The 18,845-nt window shown below is 40.1% G+C and overlaps 1 protein-coding gene across 5 annotated transcripts in view; it reads left to right on the top strand.

The window, feature by feature from the left end:
* Positions 1-18,845, top strand: part of IL1RAP (interleukin 1 receptor accessory protein) — a 137,053-nt gene that overhangs the window by 73,142 nt on the left and 45,066 nt on the right. For all 5 annotated transcript variants that reach the window (XM_045037145.1, XM_045037144.1, XM_045037146.1 and 2 more), the window contains exons 3-4: positions 11,816-12,101; positions 16,571-16,757. In XM_045037145.1, coding sequence (XP_044893080.1) covers positions 11,816-12,101; positions 16,571-16,757 — 473 coding nt within the window. The remainder of the gene's footprint in view (positions 1-11,815; positions 12,102-16,570; positions 16,758-18,845) is intronic.

The following is an 18,845-nucleotide window of genomic DNA, read 5'->3' as shown; positions in this document are numbered from 1 at the left end:
GCTCCTTGAACCTTTGTTGGGATTTCTGATGTAGAGATGGAGGGCACGAAGACCAGTTGAGTACCTAGAGGGCCTTTAAAACAATTTTTTTTTAATTTTTTTTTCAACGTTTATTTATTTTTGGGACAGAGAGAGACGGAGCATGAACGGGGGAGGGGCAGAGAGAGAGGGAGACACAGAATCGGAAACAGGCTCCAGGCTCTGAGCCATCAGCCCAGAGCCTGACGCGGGGCTCGAACTCACAGACGGCGAGATCGTGACCTGGCTGAAGTCGGACGCTTAACCGACGGCGCCACCCAGGCGCCCCAAAAACAATTTTTTTAAGGTTTATTCATCTTTGAGAGATAGAGACAGAGCACGAGCAGGGTAGGGGCAGAGAGAGAGGGAAACACAGAATCCGAAGTGGGCTCCAGGCTCTGAGCTGCCAGCCCAGAACCCGACGTGGGGCTCTAACTCATGAACCATGAGATCATGACCTGAGCTGAAGTCTGATGCTTAAGTGACTGAGCCACCCATGTGCCCCAGAGTACCTAGAGGGCCTTTAAATTTCCACCTCACTGTTGAGTGGGAAAGTGATTGCTTGAGTTATCTACACTAATTTAAGAAGTCAGTCCATGCTTAGCCTGCTTTCTACATTTTAGGATTCAAGTCTTAATTTTGTGTTTTCTTTCCCTGGCTCTAGTAAAGTGCAGTAAAAACTCACAAGCCAATACACACAATAATTTGTTTTCCCTGCTATCTTTCTAGGTCTTAATTCCCTCATCTATGAAAATCAACATAATCGTAGCTAAAATGTATTAGGTTCATACTGTGCACCTGAGCCTATGGTATTTTTGTGTATGACCTTTTTTACCCCTGTCCACCATTTTATGTGGTAGGTACTTTCATTAGCATTGTATTTTGCTTCATGCATTATTACACATGAGGAAACAGGATCCTTCTTTCCAGGTGCCCCAAGTATGGTCCGCATTACCACCTACTTTGTTTTCAGCCTCAAAGACAAGATCCACATACCAGTGTCTTTACCTATAGTATGAGTGGGAGGAAAAGAATAGTTGTGTGGCTTGATCACATAGAATGCACGCAAAGTTATCATCTGCAGTCCATTGTTAATGCTATTTGTTCCACTATTCTGAGGTTTGCTATTTTGCCTATTTCATCCTCTATTTGGAAGAGGAATATAATATTGTACTGCTTACGTGCCCGGTACTAACTAGGAGTGTTTCTGGAGATATGTCTTAGGAACATCTATTTTACCCGGATGATGTAAGAGAAAGGAAATGACATTTGGATCAAAAAGAAGCGATTCCGTGCTTGCCACTCGTGAGCTCAGTGCCATTTATCAAGTTAGCTCTCTGGGCTTAGTTGCCCCGTTTGTAAAATGAAAGTGTTATTCTGAATGTTTTTAAAACTGCCTTGCAGTCTAATACCCTCAAACACTTTGTTAGGGGCAAGTCACCATAGTTTAAATGTTAACAACATTTGTTGGGCCATATTCAGTTTGAAATTGGCCATACTCAGCGTGGAATTCAGAGAGGAATGCAGTATAAATAATAGGACCAATGAACAGCTCTCTGCTAAATACTTTAAAAGTATTGTCCCATTTAATCTTCAGATTAGCCTGCTTTGGCATATAGGATATTTAATTTGCTTGTGGGTACTCACATGGCTAGGAAGTGACAGAACAAGAATTTGAACTAGGATTGTCAGACTCCAGAGACTAGGTACTGTATACGCCAGAGGGAAAGTTGTTTCGGGATATAGGAGACGTGGTTTGGTCCCTTCACACCTCTATCATCGATTGTTGGCTCATGTCTCAGACCTGTTTTTATTCTCTCTTAGCTTCATTCACTCATCTGCGGTATGGGGTATTACCAGCTATTCTACCAACACTGGATGCTACAAGCAGACCTAAAATCCTTATGTTCTGGGATTCTATGATAAAGTGTGAAATACCTTTACTTCTAATGCTGACAACCTGTTTCTTGAATAGAAATCTGAAGGCAGAGATCATGTTTTTCCCTGCATTTTGTTTATAGCCGCTGACACTCATAGGACCCTGAATAAATATTATGTAATAATGAAAATAGAGAGTGAAGGCTGCTTGATTATTATATGAGAATGGTAATTGGATCTTTACATCTTAATCACAGATTAGAAAAGATTTCTTGGGGATAAAAAAAAACCATAGAAACCAGATAATGACTGCTTAGAGTTTCTCCAGTGTGCTGTGCCACACTTGACATAAGCCAGTTTATGTATGGTCACAACAGCCCTGCAAAGAAAATCATTCCCTTCAGCTACATGAGGATGCTCATTACAAGAATTTTTTTTTTTAAACAAAATAATGGAACCATGGTACAGAGGCAGCACACCCAGAATCCATTCTTTAGCCTGCTAACCCCTGCTGCAACTTTGATGGGAGAAACAGAGCCTTTTGTAGGTGGCTATTAGATGATGCTATTCCATGTTCTTCTTGATTATGCACAGCAGCAGGCAGGGGGTCTGTTGGACCCTACTTGGACATTAACACATGATGATTAAGCATCCTTTTGTTGGAGCTCCAAAAACCGGTTGTGAACTGACTTCATGGAGACCAAGAAAGAGCCTGCAGACCTTCAGCAGCTCTTCTAGACCTAGGGACTGTAAAATTCTCTGGAGATGGAGACCCCGGGGTTTTTCCTCACATCCTCTGCCACGAGGGAAACTTTGTAGAACATGGCACTCACGTTCAGAAAGTCAGAAAGGAACTTCCACGTGACAGAGACGGAATGAAAACCATACTGTTCAGAGAGCCTGGTGTACTGGCTCCGTGATGATAATTAGGCTCTGAAAAACCCCAACTCTCAGTCATCTTTTAGATAATGTGATTTTGTAACTTTAAGTATCAGTGACAATGGTATATGTTCTGGCTTTAAACTTCATGGGTTTGGATGTTTTCATCGGTGAGGGTTCATTTTCCTCTTTTACCTCTTCCTTTATGTTATTTTCTTTGTTTTCGTCTTTGCCTGGTAATTATTTGCTCCACATTTTGTAAAAGAACTGGCCAGACCCACCCCTTTTAATTGATATAAAGTAACAGTCTTTAGGGCAGGGTAAAGATGAAAGTCTGGTGCTACAGGAAGGAGCAGCACACAATCGGGAATAAAATTTGTCCTAGGAACAAGCTCTAATGACATCTGCAAAACTGAGGCTGTCGCATGCGGATCCCCCACCCCCTGCCCCCATCAACCAGCTTTCTGAATTTGGCATGCTTTCTTTATCTCACAAATCTTCTCATCTGCTCAGGGCTATTTCTTATTTTCTTCAAATTACTCAATCAAGAAAACTCCCTTTTTTGGTGGGAGTAAGGTATGTCTAATTATCTGGTCCAGGAAAACCATCTGCCGAGTTATTAGCTCAGTGTTGTTGAACAGTACAAGCGACATGAGGATTTCTGATGGATGCTCACAGCCTCTCTGGCTCTTCCTCCCCCACCCCTCACTTCTCTCTCTTCTTTTCAAAGCTTAGTTGATAACCACAGAACTTCAGAAACATTTTCTAGACCTTTGTTTGGGTAGCTCTCCCCTGGATAAAAAAAATACCTCTTTTAATGATATTTTTCTACTTACATCATATTCTAGGAAATACAGTTTGTAGATTTTTTTTAAACCAGTTGTTTGCTATAGAACTTTGCTAGAAGAATATCCTGCTATTTTAAGCATTTTTTTCCATTGAGGAACAAAAAAGAAAATATTTTTTAAACGTAACTAATCAAGGAGACATAGACCTTTGGGGTGGACAAACCTCACAATTTATTCAACAATCTGCCTACTTTAATAGATGAAATAAGACATTGTTATCCTTCAGTATGATGATCAACTGTGACTAAGGACACACAAAACAATCCTGGTTTAAACTAATACTTATCCAATGTTAATGTGCTTAGGAATAATCTGAAAATCTTGTTAAACTGTAGTTTCTAATTCAGTTAGTCTGGGTGAGGCCTAAAGATCTTCAGTTCTGACAAGCTACCAAGGTGCTGATGATGCTGGTGGGTTGTGAACCACACTTTGAGTAGCAATGATATGGGAAAGTTTCTTTCTTATGTAAAATCTAGAGCTAGAATGCTGAGGGCTGGTAAGGCAGCATCTTAAGTTATGCCTTTCACTTTCACATTCCACCATCTGTTAGGTGTGCCCTTCATTCTTATCTTCCATGATGTAGCGTCCCTGTTCCAAGCAGCAGGATGGAAGAAATGGGATGGGAGCCGGAGCCGAGGAACATACCAGTATCTCTCAAGAAATGTTTTCGGGGACACCTGGGGGGCTCAGTCGGTTAGGTGTCCGACTCTTGATTTCAGCTCAGGTCATGATCTCAGGGTTGGGAGATTGAGCCGGGCATGGGGTTCAAGACTGAGCATAACAGCCTGCTTAATATTCTCTCTCTCTCTCTCTCTCTCTCTCTCTCTCTCTCTCTCTCTCTCTCTTCCCTCTGCCCTTTCCCCTGCTCATGTGTGCACGTGCATGCTCTCTCAAAATATAATAATAATAATAAAAAGAAAAAAAATGTTTTTGGAATCTACCACATGAAATTTCAAATATATTCCAATGATTAGAACTTGCCACTTGAGCACATCCAAGTGAGGGGAAAGCTTGGGAAATGTAGTCTTTCTTCTGAACGGCTATGTGCCCAGATGAAAATTCCCATATTTTGAAGAAGGGGAGTGTGGGGACAAAGTCAGTGGGACATGACTAGCAGTTTCTTCCATAGACAAGAGTGAGAAAATCATTTTCCAAAGGTCACATAGAAAATGGCAGCACACAGATTAATTGTAACTAATACGTGCATAGAACTTTACAGTTGCTATCGTACTTTATGTCTTAGGCTCATTCAGTTTTCATAACTCCTCTGTAGTATGAGCTTGAAGTTTTGGTTTTAGGAGCTGAGGTTCGTAATGGCTGAGGGACTCCCCCTGACTGCCCTCTTTAAAATTGTAAATTCCTCCTTCTTCACTCTTCCCTCTCCCTCATTCCTGATCCCTCTTACCAGGTTTTATGTTTTTCTTTGTTCCATTGACTAACCTTCCAAAATACTCTGTGCTTTTCTTATTTATTTAAAAAAATTGTTTAATGTTTATTTTTGAGAAAGAAAGAAAGAAAGAAAGAAAGAAAGAAAGAAAGAAAGAAAGAAAGAAAGAGCATGAGCAGGGGAGGACAGAGAGGGAGGGAGACACAGAATCTGAAGAAGACTCCAGGCTCTGAGCTGTCTGCACAGAGCCTGACACAGGGATCGAACTCATGAACCGCGAGATCATGACCTGAGCTGAAGTCGGACGCTTCACCAACTGAGCCACCCAGGCACCCCTATACTTTTCTTATTTGATTGTCAGTCTCCCTGTGTTAGGAGGTAGGCTCCATGAGACCTTTGTTTTGTTCACCAGTGCATCCTGAGCTTGACCCATGGCAGGATGCTCACTGTGTAATTTTTTAATGAATTAATAAATGCAGGTGCCAAAGCCTGTCTTTAAATAATATCTGTTGTCCCCAACTGTGGTGCTCTGTGCTTTGTGCCATATGCCTCCTCTATTAGGGCTCCTGCTAATGTTCCGGCGTCTGGCACTCCTCTATCTTGCCTCAGAAACTTGCCCACACTCAACTTGTTGACTTACTCTTTGTCATCGTGCAGGTCATTCAACATTACTCACACCTTGGATTCTCCCTAGACCACAGTCCCCGGCTAATATTTCCTGAGAAGCCACGTATACCACTAGAAAAACAAAATTAAGCAAAGCTATAAGAATGGGTTATAAAACCAGCCTTTTCATTATACTTAGTCTCTGCCCTCAGGCTTAGATAAGACTACTGAAATTTACTGGTGGGACGGTTTTTAAAGCATATTGAGTTCCAGCTGAGGATATGAAAAAGGATTGTTTCTGATCACAATCCAATCTCAAGATTACCATTTGCTTCCCCTACCTAATATAATGTAATACAATCATATGATAGCCTATTAGAATAGTTGGTTCATTCCACCAGGTATTTTCACTTAATCTTTCTTTTTCCAAGATTGTCAACTTCTTGACAAGCAAGGTCCTATTCAGATTTATGATGCAAGTTCAGCTCAATATGTCCTGAGCTCCTTGTATTTTACCAAGCCCCTTAATCCTCACTCAACACTATAAGGCAGGCATGTTACACATGCAAAAACTGAGTCTGAGAGGGGAAGAATTTGCCCAAGGTTATATGTCAATTAAGTGGCATATGGCGATTAATCACATATGGAAATAATTCTACCTGAAGTCGTCCAACATTTAAATCTTTCCCTTTTTCTTTTTTATACCTGAGCTTCCTAAGTTTTTATATCTACATATCTTTCTACCCAGCACCCAGCCCAGTGCCTTGCTCCCAGCAGATTCTGAATGAATATTTAATAAATACAAATATATGAATAGCTTTTCCTGTGGGAAATATCTTGCTTTGAATGTGTGAGCACAGATTAGGGACAAGCATCCTAGATCTACGTTCAGGAAGCCTTTATTTGTGCTACCAGTCAGGCAAAAGTAAGTCAATTAATCTCTCTGTCTCCGTTTCCTGGCATGTAATGTGGGAATGGGCATGAAAGCCCAAGAGGGTGTTGTGAGATTAATTAGTTAAAATGTATACCCTGCTATATAAATGCTAATTGCTGTCAGGAGCGTGGGTTGGATTTTCCAGTGACTTGGCTTTGGGAAGCTTTGCACATTCCATTAGTCCTCTGTGCCACCCAGCCTCAGCCTTAAGAAATCCTTTGGCTGAGGGAAATGATGACTTTGTGGCTCCCCATGTCGAGGGGCCAGTTGAGAGGGGACTTCCACTGTGGAGCACACCGGGTAAGAAGGGACATTTTAAACAAAAAAGTAATTCGCTCTGCCAATAATTTGCTAAATTCCCTTTGCTGTTATTAGAGACAAATATATTTGCATAGCTGCCTTTTCCCCAGTCTTTTCTTCAGCTGGTGCCTGCAGTGAGTCATATAATTAATTTGGTATTATATGACACTCCAGCCTGTTGCCATAGATTTTATTTTTATTTGTTCATTGAATAATTTAAAAAGCTCCAACAAAATACCCTCGGGTGGCTGGCGAGGGAAACTTAAAAACTCAGAGAACAAATTTCAAATGGACAAACACCCCAAAGAAAAATCTCAATAATACCTTTTTTTTTTTTTTTTTGGCTAATGTTTAGGAATGCCGATATGTGTATTTTTCAGTCCCTGTTGTAAAGGAGGCTGATTCACTTTATAGATATGTTTACTTGGCCCGTGGGACAATCTGTAAGGGAGATACCTAGTAGGTATAGTGATTTATTTGCCACTTTAAGATGAATTGCATTTAAATTGATTGAAAAGATTTTAAGTCTATGGAATCGGCCAAAAATCTAAGTGATTGATCTGCATTTAAATTTTAGTATGTGAGGGACTTTAACAAAAGCTGTTTTAAAATGTATCTGCTCTTGATGTATTAAGTTATGCGATAAAAGGAGAATCCTGCCTTTTGCTAGTTAAGGTAGAAATACTAGTTAGTGTAAGAAAGATGGAAATACTAGTTACTGTAACAATATGCCCCCCACATCTCAGTGGCTGAATGCAGTAGAAGTTGATTTCTTCACTCAATCACAGCCCCCTGAAAGTGAGATGGCATTTCCAAGGAGCTCTGCTCCAAACAGTGGCAGGGATCCAGCCTCCTTCCATCTTGTGATACTATGTTATTCAAAATTTTCTGGCCCTCAGGGACTCCATGTGAAGGAAGGAGAAAGCTTCGTAGGTTAAGCTGGGAGTTTCAGGTTAAAACATTTCCAGCTGCATCCATTGGCCAGAACCAAACCAAATGGCCCCAATTCAGTTGCCAAGGATATGTAGTTTCCATATGGGCCAAGGGAAACCAGGGTTCAGGAACATTAAGCCGGTCTCTGCCACATCTGCCCAGTGGTCACCGGAGTTCCATGTCCTACTTCCTCCTCGGTTGGTCTGAGTACATGCTTGCAGTTGAGATGTCACACTCGCGGTCTGCTCATCCCCCTTTTCACAGTCTGCATTCTCCTACTTTTACAAAAGAAAAATGGACCTGTCACTTATCATCCATCTTACTATTCATCATTCCCAGGACTGTAAAGACCTCCGGGCACCAAACAAAGTGACAATTTGTAATATTGGTGTCAGGAAGTCTCCTTTAATCAATGTGCCATTAACCCTCAGAAGGGTCTCCTCTTTCTGTCTGGTTTACCAGGGTTCCTGTTATGACAGTCATGGCGTGAGAACTGCTGTCTACTGGCCCAAGTTGGGGTGATCTGAATTGAGACGTATTAGAGAGCAGAGTTGCAAGAAGGATGTTAACTTTCATTTGATAGCCTTGCCTCTACCATCATCCACATGTGGACACATAGAAAGACCTCTTGAGGGAGGTGCCTGTAGGAACAGCCTAAAGCATATTTTTATGAAACACAGAAGGCAGGAGCATCTTTTCCCTTCAGGTGACAAACAGTATGGTGACGTTCCAGATACCATCAGCAGCCCAGCTGCCTGTCACTCTTTTTCTTTTAAACTATACCTTATAATTCAAAAGTGAATGACTGCTGTGCCAAAGCACACTGATACAAATTTTGGAATTAAAAAGTGAAATCAAGACTTTTTTTTTTTTTGTCCTAACGGAAAGTTAATATGATTAGGGTGGTGAAACACGGAGATTGGCTTTGCCAATTGTATTGCATGATAGGTACGCGCTCCCTTCCTTCCTACCATCTTTCCTTCCCTTTTTTCTTCTAATTATTAGGTTAATTATGTTCAAAGAAATCATGCACAGAGATTTTTTTAAGGCCAATATATTAAAAGGTTTACACCAAAATAATTGTACTCTTTCTGCCTAAAGTTGCCTCACATCTGCTAGCTCTTTTCTTCAGAAGCCACCACTTTTAGGTATTTTATTGATTTCTTCTGGCATTTCCTATCTATATTTTGCTAATCAATTTGTGCCTATTGTCATTTTTCATGTAGCTAACTTTGGGCATTGTTTTTTTTTTTCACTTTTTTTTTTTTAACGCTTACTTATTTTTGAGACACAGAGAGAAACAGAGACAGGGGAAGGGCAGAGAGAGAGGGAGACACAGAATCCGAAACAGGCTCCAGGATCTGAGAGTCAGCACAGAGCCTGACACAGGACTCAAACCCACAAACTGCGAGATATGACCTTAGCCGAAGTCGGACGCTTAACCGACTGAGCCACCCAGGCGCCCTTCACTTTTTACTTATAGTAAATGAGATTTCTCTCTTAAATGGCCGTACCCTCTCCTTTATTTACCCATTCTTCTCTACGTATGTGCTACAATATTTGAACCAATAATCATTTAATTAATATGCCTTCACATATTAATGAACTATGATTATGTTTACGTTCTTACTTTTGGAAGTTATTAATTGCCTTGCCTTCATAGGCTCACTTTAATTTGGATCTTCTGGATAACTGTTTCATACTTTACAGTTGCCTTTCAGCATAATTTTCCATAGTGCTAATTTCATCAGGTAATTTATTAGTTACAGTTATTATTATTTTTTTAATTGGAGATTTCCATCCCCTTCTACTTACCCTGGTTCATCACCAAGCCCTGCTGCATAGCTGTGTGCCTAGAATCTCCTTCATTGTTATTCTGGAGATTCCTTTCCCCTCTGTCTTGAACTGGATCCCTTCTTCCTCTATCCCATAATTTGCTTTTTTTCCCTCTCATTTTACTAACACAAATCCCTCAGAAGCCTCATGATAAAGAGCATATGGGAAGTAAAATTACTGAGTCTTGATGTGCCTGAAAATGCCACCTTCACACTTGATTGTTTCCTTGGGTTTAGTTTCAAAATTGAAAATAATTCCCCTTCACATACATTGCTTCATTATCTTCCAGTTTCCAATCTTGTTTTTGAAAGTTCCAAAGCCATTCTGATCCCTGGTCTTTTGTAAGTGACCATTTTTTTTTTTTTTTTTTTGGTCTCCTTTCTTACTCTCTGGTTCTTTATAGCATCTTCTCTTTTTCCAGTTTAAAAAAAAAATAGTTTTGTGGTGTAAGTCTGTTTTCATTGACTTATTTAATTGATGGTTCTCTGCTTTCTGGTTTTTTTCCTTTGTTTTATGTCATCTACATCAAGGGGCCCAAGTTAAAGGAGGCTCAATCCCTGTGCTTTTATATTTGCCAAGGCAGACAAAAAGGGAACATGATCAAATACGCTCTAGCCCTTAAAATAATCAACACAAGTGACACTCACTACATCATATTGGCCAAATTTAGTCACATGGCCTCTCCTTCAGAGGGGTGGAAAAGTGGAGTCTTCAGCCTAGAAGAGAACCCGGAAATATTGGGTGAATGGCACTGGTGATTCCTTATCTCAGGGCTGACAGTTCCTTCTGGGTCTTTTCTGCATTCGGAATTGTACATTGGTATGCTCTCCAGGCTTCCGTGCCGGTTTAGGATTTGTCTGTTTAAATGTGCTGAACTGATTACAGCTTGTCAATTTTGATGTTGTTCCTGTCTTTTTTCCTATTCTTGCTATTACTTGGGGTTATGTCTTGAAACATTATTTTAGTTTCAGTGAAGTTTCAGAAAGGAGTGAAATTGGTTGCATGTATTCAATCTGACATATGTATCTGAAAAACTACAGTTGTAATTTCCTATAAACTGAATGAGCTGATTCTGCAACTTTTTAACTTTAATGAAAATGTATTTCAAGAATCTAGTAAGATAGATGTTTTATTTTAAAAAAATTACTGCCATATTTGGATTGGTGTGGACAACATTTTGATCTTTCCCATTCTTTCTTTGTATATTGTATTTTAAGAGGTATTTCTAAATAAAAGCATAGTGATTATAAATAATAATAATTTGTTGAGTCTTGGAAAAGCCAGTTTGTTAAATTTCTCGGAGATCTATTACTTAAGGATTTACTGCTTACAAATTCTTCTGCATGTCACATGGCTTCCAATTCTTTGCTTTTATCAAAATTAAAGTAGCCACAAATTTAGTTGTTCTCTTGGTTATCTGCTGCCACAAAAATGTTGCCTTGACAAACAACCACAAACTTTAGTGGTGAACTTCATTTTATTTATTACACATGTGGTTTGCTTGTGAGTCTGTTACGTAGATACCTTTGCCTGGGCAGATCTAGGCACTAAATCAGGAGACCTGGGAAGAACCAAGAGTCTTGAGGGTTGTCTTTTCAGTTACAATTTTCCTCGTAGAACCTCCTCTGTTCCCACAGGGGTGAAAGAGCACATGATTTCTTTTTCAGGTGAGATTCTCCATCATACCTTATAGGGTACAATAGGATCAAGTTATAAGATCAAATCATTATCCAAGAGGTAATCAAAAGATGATAAAGGAAGGTAGAGAAATAATTTCTTCATACCACAGGTTTCTATTACATGCAATTATTATTATTATTATTATTATTATTATTATTAAAGTTTGCTTATTTATTTTGAGAGAGAGAGAGTGAGAGAGAATGCAAGTGGGGGAGGGGCAGAGAGGGGGAGAGAGAGAGAATCCCAAGTAGGTTGTGCACTGTCAGTGCATAGTCCGACGTGGGGCTCAAACTCACCAATTGGGAGATCATGACCAGAACTGAAGTTAGATGCTTAACTGACTGAGCCACCCAGGCTCGCCATAGGACATGCAATTATTACGGAAGGGTTACTAAACCTGACCAGAGAAGGGGGTTCCTGGAATTGATTGGGTGTCCTAAGGGGAAGGTATGTTCTCTGCAGCCCTTTAAGATGAGATGACTCACCAGCCTTTCCTTTCTTTTCTGATCGTTCCAGAGCGCTGTGATGACTGGGGACTAGACACCATGAGGCAGATCCAAGTGTTTGAAGATGAGCCAGCTCGCATCAAATGCCCGCTCTTTGAACATTTCTTGAAATACAACTACAGCACAGCCCATTCAGCTGGCCTTACTCTGATCTGGTATTGGACTAGGCAGGACCGGGACCTGGAGGAGCCAATTAACTTCCGCCTCCCTGACAACCGCATTAGTAAGGAGAAAGATGTGCTCTGGTTCCGACCCACCCTCCTCAATGACACGGGCAACTATACCTGCATGTTAAGGTAGCCTGATTCTTGGTGGTGACTTTCTCTTTTCCCTTTAGTTCCTGGGCTTTTTTCCAGATGATGCATCTGCTATGAAGCTGGGGAGGGGAAGGAAGCATCTAGAAAGAGTTAGTTACACCTCACCTCAGTGGCTTAGCAGAGGTTGTCTGAAAGAGGTGCGCAGAGAAATGGCTGTACTCCTGAGAATTTTCTTTATAACTGGTTCCTTTTCAAACCCTGGCATATATCAGGATTATCTAATGCTGGAATCTTGTTTATTTGTTCCTTTTCCCTGATATTAGAGCCTGCCTTCATTTCTGCCCTACCTGGAGGCATTCATTTCCCTAGACAATGAGGAAGGCGGGGACTAGAACCCATATATATCTGTTATTCTTGGCATCTTTCAAAATTCCAGGCACAGAATAAAGCCTTTGGATGCCTTATGGAAGAAAGAGTATTTGGGAACCATCAAATATATTTAGAGCAATGCCTTTCAAATTTTTTCACCAAAATCCCCTAGGAAGCAAATAAACACCATATCATTGGGAATCGAAGAATGTAACCCAAAGCACTCTACCAACACTGCAAAATTTCTTTCAAATCAACTTTTTTAATCTTGAAAGTTCATGTAGATTTTGCATTTTACTACATAATATGCCCATTCTATTATTATTTTAATTAATATTAATAGTTTTTTGCTCTGAAAAAAAATTTAAAAAACTGAGCTCCCTCTGAAGAATAATAATTTATTTTTATTTATTTATTTATTTATTTATTTATTTATTTATTTATTTATTTTTAAGTTTTTTGTTTTTTTTTTTTAATTTTTTTTCAATGTTTTTTATTTATTTTTGGGACAGAGAGAGACAGAGCATGAATGGGGGAGGGGCAGAGAGAGAGGGAGACACAGAATCGGAAACAGGCTCCAGGCTCTGAGCCATCAGCCCAGAGCCTGACGTGGGGCTCGAACTCACGGACCGCGAGATCGTTACCTGGCTGAAGTCGGACGCTTAACTGACTGCGCCACCCAGGCGCCCCAATTTTATTTTTAAGTTTTTTAATGTTTATTTATTTTTGAGAGAGAGAGAGACAGACAGAGAGCAAGTGCGGGAGGAGAAGAGAGAGGGAGACACAGAATCCAAAGAAGGCTTCAGGCTCCCAGCTGTCAGCACAGAGCCCAACGTGGGGCTTGAACTCACGAACCTCGAGATCATAACCTGAGCCGAAGTCACACAAGACACTTAACTGCCTGAACCACCCAGGCGCCCCGAGAATAATCATTTTTTAAATGTTTATTTATTTATTTTGGGGGAGAGAGAGAGAGTGTGCAAGCATGGTAGGAGCAGGGAGAGGGAGGGAGGCAGAGTGAGAACCCCAAGCAGGCTCCATGCTCAGTGCATAGGCAGATACAGGGCTCCATCCCATCACCCTGAGATCATGACCTGAGCCAAAGTCAAGAGTCAGACATTTAACCAAATGAGCCACCCAGGCAACCCTAGAGAATAATCATTTTAAGGCTTAGTTCTCTGGCTACTTTTTTCCCAACATCCCCTTTTAGCATCCAGGCTTTACTTTGTTGTTTAAATTTCCATCTGGCTTATGGCTTATAACTATTTTGTTTTTTTAGTTTGTGTGTGTGTGTGTGTGTGTGTGTGTGTGTGTGTGTGTGTGTGTGTTTGTTTTGTTTTTACATAGTTTCCTGCTGTTTAATAGGTGCATTGGTTTGCTATGGCTACCAAAACAAAATACCGCAGACTGGTAACTAAATACTAGAAATGTGTGTTCTCACTGTTTGGGAGGCTAGAATTCCAAGATCAATGTGTCATCAGGGTTGATTACATTTATCTCTTCTTGGTTCATACACGTCCATCTTCTTCCCATGTCTTCATAAGGTCTTCCCTATGTGTCATCTCTATCCTATTCTCTTCTTCTAAGCACATCAGTCATATTGGATTAGGGCCCACCATACTCATTTTACCTTAATTACCTCTTTCAAGGCTTGTCTCCAAATATGGTCACATTCTGAGGTATTGGAGGTTAGGAATTCAACATAGGGATTTGGGGGACACAGTTCGGCCTATAACAATAGGGCTGAATGACATACCAGTACAACAGAGAATAACATAATGATAGATAATTCCACATCTTCTTCTGAGTGCCCCTTGTCTCTCATGGATATTAACTATTCTCTAATGGAGAAATATGACTATGTTTTCATATATTTAAGCTGTGTCGTGATGAAGTGAAAAAGGACCTTTTCTCTGTCACAGAGCATTTTCATCAAATGTGGCCTTGGGAGTCCCTTGTAACTTCTGAAGACCTATTTGAGATTTTCACCTGACTCTTTAGTTTTATTGGAGTGGACTCTAGACTAGCATGTGGGCTTCCAAGGAGCCTGTGTCCACTGTTCATGTCCCAAGACAGCGTTGTAGGAGAGTTTAACACAGATTATAGTGGAAGGAGCACTGGATGAAAAGACACAGAAACTAGGCCATCTGCCCAGCCCTGACCCTACTTAGCTGGTGACCTCATGCAAGTCAGTATCTGATAACTTTGGTATCTGTATCCACCCAATGAGAAAATTAGCCTAAACTCCTTGACCTCCTTTTCATCTTTGATGGTTGTTAATCCATTAACATTCCACATGTAGTGGATATCAGGAAATACTTGGGAAGGGGTCATCAGTAGCTTTCTGGATGACCTTGTTGTCTACTCTGCATTTTAGTGTTTCATTATCTCTATTTCTATTTCCTAATTGTCTAGAGCCCTTCCTCAAACTTTTCTAATCTTCTTTTACATTATAGGAGCAGTATGGCTGTTTAGGCCTGAGTATTCCTTAAATGTTACTTAGCAGTTTCCATACTTATCAGATGGCCATATATTCAGTTTATCTGTCTGCCAATATTCTGTGTCCCCAAAGAAAATCTAGAAGTGAACCTGTCTGGTGGGGACACCAGAAGCTTCCCACTGTCCTGAGGTGATTCCTAAATGAAGAATGACCTTAAACTGAACCATGTAAAATCAAAGGCCTGATGTATTTAAGGCCATAAATTAAGATTCATCCTCTAAGACTGAACCAATTGTATTCTTGCTTCAATGTCCCTCTTAAGATAACATCCATATTTTACTGTTGGAGCTGGAAAAGTCAGTCCCACCACTGTTCATCATTTTTTTTTTAATCAGAGAATATATCTTACAAAGCTGAAAATTACCCTCTGTATAATTTCCAACTGTAGAATATTTCTTCCAGGGGTTGCCTGGGTGGCTCAGTTGGTTAAGTGTCCAACTCTGGGTTTTGGCTGAGGTCGTGATCTCATGGTTCTTTGAGTTCAAGCCTTGCATCAGGCTCTGCACTGTCAGTGCTTTGGGATTCTCTCTCTCTCTCTCTCTCTCTCTCTCTCTCTCTCTCTCTCTCTCCCCCTCTCCACTGCTCGTACTCTCTCTCTCTCTTTCTCAAAGTAAATAAACTAAGAAAAAAAAATATTTCTTTCACATGGTAGACCTTTTGCTTTTTGTAGGTAGAAATCAAAGCTGCCACTCTCTCTTCTCACCTTATTACCATTGTCATAAGTCATCTTTAAACACCCCTCTTCTCATCTTGGAAAGGGGGGAATTGCATCTCCCTATTTCATTGTATTTAGTCTCAATTAATCAGTTAATGAATATCTAATATGTGTTTGTCACCTTACACAGAAATCACAAAACAAGGGTGAACAGTGAATGACCCATTTACCCATCACCCTAAAATCAGTTACTTTCATTATCTGTGTTCCCTTTATTGTTTTCCCATATGTAGATGCATGTATTACATCCATTCCATTTGTTTAAGAAACATTTATTCAGGGGCGCCTGGGTGGCTCAGTTGGTTAAGCGTACCACTTCGGCTCAGGTCATGATCTTGCAGTTCATGAGTTTGAGCCCTGCGTCAGGCTCAGAGACTAGAGCCTACTTCAGATTCTGTGTCTCCTTCTCTCTCTCTACCCCTCCCCTGCTCATGCTCTGTCTGTCTCTGTCTCTTAAAAATAAATAAATATTAAAAATAATATATTTATTCAGTGCCTTCTGAAAGTTTAGACACTGTATTACATGCAAGGAACAAAAGAAAATACACATGGTCGTGCCCTTGTTTGAACTATGATAAATTCAGTCAAGGGAATGTCTAAGGTGCGGGGTGATGGGAGGAGAAGAGCCCTGTCCAGGCAGATGAAATGACGTGTGCAGACATTCAAACACAAGTACAATTCCCCAGTCACCCTAAAAGGTAAATATTACAGTATATCAATAGTAGTTAATGGTGTCTGTTTTTATTTTGCGATGTCAAATTAGTACAGGAAATACCTCCATAATACATTTAATTCTTACATGAACTTACGGATAAATGAAATCTCCATATGTAGCATTATTTCCTTTAGCTCATTTCAATGGGATTGCTGCGTTAAATCAAATGAAAATGAGATTGCCCATTTACTATGTATTTCTCTTTTCAGGAACACCACGTATTGCAGCAAAGTTGCATTTCCTCTTGAAGTGGTTCAGAAAGATAGCTGCTTCAATTCCTCCATGAAACTCCCAGTGCATAGACTATATATAGAATATGGTGTTCAGAAGATCACTTGTCCAAATGTAGATGGATTTTTTCCTTCCAGTGTCAAACCAACCATCACTTGGTATATGGTAAGCAAGCTCAAGAGCATTTTGCCCTCTCTAAAATGCCAATAACTGTTGAGTTAATGTAGAGAATGCCATTTTGCCCATCAGGTTTCTTATTCTTCCTTAATAGCTTTATACAAATCTTTTATCACTTCCTCAGTTTGTGCCATTTTAAAGAAAGTGGTAGAGAATGCTTTGTCTCCATTCACCATCTCCCAAATTATATTCAGTGGATAACTAGAATTACTATATTTTTATTAATTTCGTATGAAATACCATTGGAGAAATGCCACACGTTTCTGCTGGCTGCTGAGTGAGGCCAGCAGCTGCCCGTTCTTCTGGTGTATTTCAACACCTTGATTAATCAACACTGTATTTTATTATTACTTGTGTGTGTGTTTATGTTTGCCCTCATTTGTGGACACAATCCTTCTGTGGTCTTTTGCACATCTAAGAGACTTGGAAATTGTTTAATCAAAAATGAAAGTGTTGGAGGTGGCCCCTGGGGTAGCGGCATTGTTGTTTAATGTCTTCAAATATCCACAGAAGCCAAAGCTAAACCCTCCTGGACCACATTTACATGTGTTTGTAAAACATGCATCTACTTATGGGAAAACCACACACAGAATCAGTGTCTAGGGAAGAGGGCAGATGGAAGTAATGTGGTACCTGGCAGACTTGACAATAGGGAACCCCCCAAAAGCCAGTGGTACTCACTGGAAAGTAAGGTGGGCCAATTTGAGAACAGCAGCTGAAATTAGGAAGAGTTATGCTCTCAAATAGAAGGTGAATCCAAGAGGCCCATAGTAAGAAGTTCTGAAGGGATTGAAATAGTCCAAGTGCCTTGTAACTCTGAATAAAATGCCACCTCCACTGAGGACAAGCTGCTGGGAGTGTGATCAAAAGTAAACAGGATCACTGGGGCACCTGGGTGGCTCAGTCAGTTAAGCGTCTGACTCTTGATTTCAGCTCAGGTCATGATCTCATGGTTCATGAGATCGAGCCCCACATGGGGCTCTGCACTGACAGCTTGGGATTCTGTCTCTCCATTTCTCTCTGCCCCTCTCACACGTGCATGAGCTCTCAATAAATAAATAAATAAATAAATAAATAATAAACAAATAAACAGGATCAGGACAATACAGAGGAAGAAAAGAGAAGGACCAGCTAAAAATGGAAGAGCAGAAGAGGCTCAGGAAATCTCAAGATACTAGTTTGTAAGAGAGATCTCTGTGAAGTTAGAAAATCTGCCAACCTAAAAGCTCAGGGAAAACAAAACAAAACAAACAAACAAAAAAAACAAAACAAAAAAAACCCCTAACTTTACATAAAAATAAACAACAAAAAAACCAAGGGAAAAATCCCATTCAAAGTTATAAGAAAAAGGAGAATAAGAAGCAGAATAACATTTCTATCAAAGAAGAAAATGCATGCCAGAAGGACATAATATGACTTACTGTTTCAAAAATGAGCCACAAGACATTAAGAAATGATATGATGAGAAAGAATAACATAGATAAATAAGAATTAGAAAAGTCCAGAAGTTATATAATTCAGTAAAAATTTAGAAAGAAGAAAATAAGTCATTTCATAAATGAAGCCTGAAACTAAGAGGAACATAATTGTAAATGAATGTGATAGATAATGCCTTAATATATACAGAAAGTAGAGTGGAGAAAATAACTTTAAATGGAAAATAAATGGTGAATAAAAATAAGGAAGCTACAATGGATATGCCAGTAACACATAAAGTAGACTTTGTCGGAGATAAAGAGGACTTTTCAAAATAATAAAAGGGTCAGTTCATCAGGAAGCCATAAAAATAGTACGTGTGCTTCACAGCAGTGTGTCCAAATGCATGAAGCAGAAGTTGACAGATTTAAAGGAAGAAATAGGCAATTCATAATCATAGTTTAAAATGTTATCGGGGCACCTGGGTGGCTCAGTTGGTTAAGCATCCAGCTTCACTCAGCTCAGGTCATGATCTCACAGCTGGTGAGTTCAAGCCCTGCATCGGGCTTTGTGCTGACAGCTCAGAGCCTGGAGCTTGCTTCGGATTCTGTGTGTCTCTCTGTCTCTGCCGCTAACCCACTAGCATTCTGTCTATGTCTC

The sequence above is a fragment of the Felis catus genome, chromosome C2, assembly GCF_018350175.1.
Source record: "Felis catus isolate Fca126 chromosome C2, F.catus_Fca126_mat1.0, whole genome shotgun sequence".
In the NCBI taxonomy this organism is placed as follows: domain Eukaryota; kingdom Metazoa; phylum Chordata; class Mammalia; order Carnivora; family Felidae; genus Felis; species Felis catus.
Note: the sequence above shows the minus strand (reverse complement) of the source record. Positions and strands in the feature narration are given on the sequence as shown.